General features: G+C 65.9%; 1 protein-coding gene across 1 annotated transcript in view; it reads right to left on the bottom strand.

Moving 5' to 3' along the window:
• TJP3 (tight junction protein 3) overlaps positions 1 to 5,578 on the bottom strand; it is a gene marked incomplete in the record, with an annotated part of 30,958 nt that extends 25,380 nt beyond the window's left edge. Inside the window, 5 exon segments of the mRNA XM_014585542.2 lie at positions 1 to 165; positions 412 to 514; positions 1,084 to 1,193; positions 1,282 to 1,338; positions 5,355 to 5,578. Coding sequence (XP_014441028.1) covers positions 1 to 165; positions 412 to 514; positions 1,084 to 1,193; positions 1,282 to 1,338; positions 5,355 to 5,372 — 453 coding nt within the window.
• Between the last annotated feature and the right edge of the window lie 565 nt (positions 5,579 to 6,143).

Here is a 6,143-nt window from a genome sequence, read left to right as displayed (position 1 = left end):
GCCCCAGGAGCGGCCGGAGCCGCTGGACGAGCCGCCCTCGTAGCCCCGGCCGTGGTCAGCCTCGTCCAGCCGCGCAGGGCCGTCCTCATCCGAGTCCTGGTGGCCCCGGCCAGAGGGGCCCGCCTTGGTGGAGGGCAGCTGGACCTTCCGGGGCCGCTTCACGGTCTGTGAGGGCAAGCACGGGAGGCGTGGGCCAGGGGCGCAGGGCAGGGGGCCACGGGGCCCAGGCCATCCGCTCAGTGACCTGGGACCCTGGCCACCCTGGCCTCGGCATCCTCAGCTACTAGATGAGCAAGGCCCCCTGGCTGGGCAGCGCACGCTTGAGACACCTGCGGACAGTGGGGCCAGGGCTGGCTGGCGGGGGCCGGGGACCTGGGGCCCCGGGGTGCCCTCTGCGGGCAGCTCACTCACAATGTTGGCCAGCTTGGTGCAGGTCTTGAGGATCTGGATGGCAAAGGTGGAGGTGACATTCTCCATGGACACCCCGTTCACCATGACGATGTGGTCCCCGGTCCTGGAGAAGGGGAGCGGGTCACCTCTGGGCAGCCGTGGCGTCTCCGGGTTTACAAGTCACTGGCGTCCCCAGGCTCACAGTGAGGACCCTGTGGAACCCCCTGTCCTCACCTTGAGTGTCAGGTGACACCTAGAACCCGCTGTGGCCGGAGGGAAGCTGCAATGAACGCTGGGGTCCTCTCGGTCCTGGCTATTGTCCCCAGCCCCCCTTCCTGTGTCCCGCCCTGTCTCTGTCTATGTCACATACTCGCTGCCTCTCTCTCTGAGCCTGGTCCCTGGTTCTGAGCCAGGCTGCGCCATATCACTCGTCAGTCACTCAGGGCCCAGAGCCATTTTAGAACATGATCCCCAGGGGCCTCTGCCCCAGGGCCCCAAACACCGGGCCTCTTCCTCTCCTGCTAAAAGGAGGCTTGGAGGACTCAATGTTCCAGGTGGGCCCTGGGGCGACTGTGACCCCCAAGGATGGCTGTGTAGGAGCAGGAAGCGCCTTAGGGAGATGAAGGCCACGCTGCGTCCCACTGCCAATCCCGGCCAGCCTCCCGGCTCCGGCCCTCCGACCCCGCTACTCACTGAAGCCTGCCTTCGGCCGGCCCTCCGGGCACGACATCGGACACGACCACTGACCCACTGGGCCGGTCTCGGCCTCCAGAGATGGCGATGCCAAAGCCCCGGCGGGGGTCCTGGGGAGACCAGAGAGGGGCGTTGCTGCCCGGATAGTCTGCTGAGCGGGATCCAGGCCCCCAGCCCGGGAGGGAGAGGGAGCCTCACCTTGCAGAGGGTGGCCGTGTGCTGTTCCCAGATGGTCAGCTCCTCCATGTCGGCCACCTGCGGGGAGGGCTGGGCGTGAGGCCATGCAGGCCTGTCAGCATGGGGTCTGACCCCGGGGGGGAGTGGCTCTGACCGCTGGCCCGGCCAGCGAGCGCGCCGCACGCTCTCTTGGGACCTCAGGTTTGGTTTGGTTTTTTCCTTTGGAGAGGTTTTTGCTATAGCGTGCGTGTGCTCACCAGACAGACAGAGAGAGACAGCAAGAAATCACCCCCGGGGGGGATGGCCACGCTGCAGTCCCTTCCCCTCCACTCTCCTCTCGGGATCTTGGGCACGCACGCACACACGCCGGGCATGAGTTTAAGCCACGAGGTCTGGGACTCGAACCACGGTCAGCTACATGGGAGTCCAGTGACATAGCCATTACACTAATGGCTGGTCCCGGACCTCAGTTTTGTCATCTGCAAGAGGCTTTGAGTCAGTGGTTCTCCACCTGGGGTGAGTCTGTCTCCCAGGAGACGAGGGCAGTGACTGGGGATGTCTGGTTGTCATGACTCCTGACACGGAGTGGGCGGGGCCAGGGATGCTGCAGAGCACCACAGTGACCAGGGCGGCCCTATCCCGGAGGGTGACCCAGCCCCAGGTCCCCAGTGCCACCGGGTAAGAACCTGGTTTAACCTGGGGCCCGCTGATGGGGTGGAGGTCCAGGCGCTGGGCCCCACGTGGCCGACTGGCCAGTTTGAATCCCAGCTCCGGTGACTGAAAAGAGATGCAGGGAAGGGGCCAGCAAACAGCACAGTGGCTAAAGGCCCCGACTCCGGTGGTTGAGGGCACTGAACTCCCATGTGGCCGACCACAGTTCAAATCCCAGACCTAGCAGCTTGAAACTCATGCTAAGCGTGTGTGTGTGTGTGTGTGTGTGTGTGTGTGCCCAAAAGCCTGAGAGGACAATGGAGGAGAAGGGATGCTATGTGGCCACCCCCTGGGGGGCGAGTTCTCCCTTCCCCTCTGTCTCCCCAGTCACATGCCCTATAGCAAAACATCTTAAAGAAAAAGAAAAGTGGGGCCAGCAAATGCTGTAGCAGTTATGTTGCTGGACTCCCACGTAGTCGACCGTGGTTCGAGTCCTGGACCCGGCAGCTTAAAATTCCCGCCAGGTGCGTCTGCAGGTGCGTCTGCAGGTGCGTCTGCGTGCGTGCCTGCCCAAGATCCCGGGAAGAGGATGGAGAGGGGGATCCGCGGTGGCCATCCCCCCAGGGAGTTTCACCCCAGGGAGTTTCTCATTTTCCGCCTCACTATGTCTGTCTCTCAGGGAGTGCCTATGTCCTCCGAATGACGTGCGCCCTGTGCCAGGCTCCGAACACCCGTGTGCCCACTCACTGCCCCGCCCACGTGACGAGGAGCCCGAGGCAGGCCCGCAGCTGGAGGGAGGGCTGGCCGGCACAGGCTCCTCGCGTGGCTGACACGGCGCGTGCCTGACACAGGTGAGAACTCCTGCAGCGCCCCGCCCAGGTGCACGGCCGCACGAGCACGCCCCCGCGGCTTCCCGCCCGCGGCGGACTGCGCATGCCCCTCCCGGGGGCGGGGCTCGTGCGATGGCTCCGCCCCCGGCCCGTTCCGGCTCGGCCCGGGACTGGGAAGGGGGCGAGGGGGGCAGGGACAGAAACAAAGCCAGGGGCGCGGCCCTGCAGCCACCGAGGGAACCGGGGGACCGAAGCCCGCGCTCACGGCCAGGACTCCATTCCGCCTCTGCCCCTCCTCGCGCCGCGCCAAGCCTCCGTTTCCCCATCTGTAACGTGGGCACCCCACCCTGCTTTCAGGGCTGCGGTGTAAAGGGGGGCATGGAGTCCTTGCACGGTCACAAGTTGGAGCCTGGAGGCCTCCCTGATTGCGCGGGGAGGGGGAGGTCCCGATGTCACCTGCCGGAGGAGCTTTCTGTCCTTATGAAAGAAGCCATTAAACAAGCTTAGGAAAAAGCCTCCGTGGCCTGGTGGTTAAGGAAGCCGCAGCCCCGGACCCGCAGTGGGCGTGGCGTAGTGGTTACGTCACTGCCTCCCATGTAGGTGACCGCGGTTCGAGGCTGGGACTGAAAACTCACGCCCAGGAACCAGCAAGTGGCATGGTGGTTAAGGTGTTGGACACTCCCACATGGCCAACTGTGGTTCAAGTCCTGGACCTGGTGGCTTGCTTTCTCACTTTCCCTTTCTCATTCTCTGTGTGGTTAAATTAAAATAAATGAATGAATAAATAAAAATTTAAGTAAATAATGCTCTAAAAAAAAAAAAAGCAAAGGGAGGCGGAGAGCGCGACCAGCCAGGCCTGGCGAGGAGGTGACGCCTCCCTGCTGTTTACTAACAAGAGCTACGCTGCCGCTGCCTGAACCTGCTGTAGGGCTGTAGGCACATCCGCGCGGAGAGAGGGCTGCCCAGAGAGGTTCAGGCGTTTGCCGCGGGTCACACAGCCCAGCGGGCGCCTGGCTCCCTGCCCTAACTCACCACCAGGCCACAGCGCCCTAGTTCTCCCTTAAACTTATTCTTCATAATCACGTTTTCTGCTTTGATGTCATCCCTTGAGTCATGAAATGACCCCCAGGAATGGAATTTTGATTTCCTGGCTTTATTTTAGGGAACAGCCCCCAGGGACACACACAGGTGGCCTGGGCTTGTCCCTGCCTGTGCGGGTTCGTCTCCATGGATACCCGAGGCTTTCTCTAAATCCCTCCAGGGCTCCCCAGCGCCCTAGGGATTAAGCCTAACCCACAGACCCCCTCGGTTCCGGCTCCTGTAGCTATTTTCTATTCTGGGCGTCTAAAAGCATCTTCATCCTCTTCCACGTGAGTTGATAATGTGTAGCCTTTCCTCCAGGGGGTGAGGGCTGGGCATGTCAGTCCCCCCCGGGGACTTAAGGTGGCACATCGGCACCTCCGCCCCCCCCCAAGCCTTTCCACCAGACTCCTGGCAAACTGCTCTCCATCCTTCACGGCCCTGGCAGACTCCTCTCCGAGTGCACCCCCAGCACCTGCACCTGGGACTCACCCCACACACCCCCTCTGGCCCCAGCTGTCTCCCCACATTGCCCCCAGGCTGGGGTTCCCGGTGGTCAGGATCCTGAGACCCCAGCGTTGTCCCAGCAAGACCAGGGCCAGCGGGGAGGAGTTCCAGGGAGGACTGAGGGCGGGGGAGAAGCGCTTCCATCGGGGACTCGGCGGGTGTGTCCGGAGCGCCTCGGCCCCGCCCGGTCCAGGTGAGCTTCGAGGGGCGGGGCCTGGGCTCTCGCCCGCCCGCGCCACGCGCCAGGTACAAACACCTAGAGGAGGGGACTGCCCGCCGGGGCGCAGTCACACAGCCCCGGGCAGGTGGCTCCCCCTCCCCGCCCCCCTCCGGGAACAATGGCAGGCGTCGGGGAGGGGGTCAGGGCTGGAGCTGGGGAGGGGATTCTGGGAGCTGTTCCCGGTCGTCTGGCCCCAGGCGGCGGAGACCAGAGCCGGCCCTAGAGCGTGGGGCGGCGGCCTCAGCTTACCCTTCCCGACCCGCTGGGAGTGCGCCCGCGCGGTGGGCGTGAAGGGGCGACCCACCCCGGCCCCGCACTGTCCCGCAGCCTGGCTAGTTCGCCAGGGCCATGCAGCCCCCTCCCCAGGGAAGTCCCCGCCGCCGCCGCACCTGGGGACGGGGCGGGGACAGCGCACCTGCGCACCTGCGCCGCGCCAGGCCCGAAAGCGAGCGTCCCCTGCAATTCCCCCCACGACAATCGCCCATTTCACAGGTGGCGTCCAGAGAAAAAGGAGCCGCGTAGATTCGCTGGTCCCAAGTGACACCGGAGAGTGGACAGAAAACCCAGGACTTGAACCCAAGTCTCCAAAGCAATGCAGACAGCCCCCGGCAGCGGAAGCTGCGGGAGGCAGCTCGGGGGTGGGGGAGGCGCACGCCTCTCGCTGTGCAGCCTCGGGCTGGCCGCCGCACCCCTCTGGGCCTCCGTGTCCCCATCTGTACGTCGGTGGAGGGGGTCGGGGTCACACTCCTGTCTCGCCCCCACCCGGGCCAGATCCCCTTCCGTGCCGCCCTCAACGGGCTACTCGCCTGGAATCTCACCGCCATGGTCCACCCTGGGGCTGTCCTGCGCCTCCGCCCGAAGGGGGCCTGGAACCGGTCAATCGACCCCCACCTCGGGCTGGGAGAGGGTCGCAGCGGGACCCGGGCAGGCTCCGGCCCTCCCGCCGGCTCCGCGGCTCCCGCTGCACCTGCACCTGCCCCTCTTCCTCCTCCAGGTCCGCAGCCGCCCCGCCCCCGCCCGACACGCCTCCGGGACGCCGCGAAGGCTGCTCGCACGCCCCAGCTGAGACCCAGGCCGCGGGTGGCCGGGCCAGGCCCGGCTTTCCTTCCAGCCGAGCACTTGCCCCAGGGCCGGGGCTGAAACCCGGCCTGACGGGGTGCAAGGAAGACCCGGCGGGGACGCCCTTCGAGCTCGGAACGGAGCCGGAGTCGGCCGGCTCTGCGTCCGCCACCCCGGCCCGCTCAGACGTCCAGCCGCGGGCCCTGCGCGCTCAGGAGCGGGTCGAGGTCCAGAGACCTCCGGAGCACAGGAGTGGCTTCCCACGCCGCCTCCTCGGCGGAGGCTTCTGTGGCCGAGGGGAAACTGAGGCCCGGAGGACAGGGCGGACGGTGCAGACGCGGGCGGCCGCCACGCCCTCGCCCCTATTCCCCAGGCGCTGGGACGGGCCCTAGCTGGGAAGGGGCGGGCGGAATTCCTGGGCTGAGTGAAGGTCAGCAGGAGCCCGGCCTCGCCCTCTGGGGCCAGGATTCTGGGAAGGCCAGGGGACCCTCTCGCTGGACTGAGTCACCTGGGTGGGCGGGGCGGGGGGGGGGTGG

The sequence above is a fragment of the Tupaia chinensis genome, unplaced genomic scaffold (assembly GCF_000334495.1).
Source record: "Tupaia chinensis unplaced genomic scaffold, TupChi_1.0 Scaffold149964_2, whole genome shotgun sequence".
Taxonomy (NCBI): Eukaryota; Metazoa; Chordata; class Mammalia; order Scandentia; family Tupaiidae; genus Tupaia; species Tupaia belangeri.
This window is presented reverse-complemented; position numbering and strand designations above follow the sequence as displayed.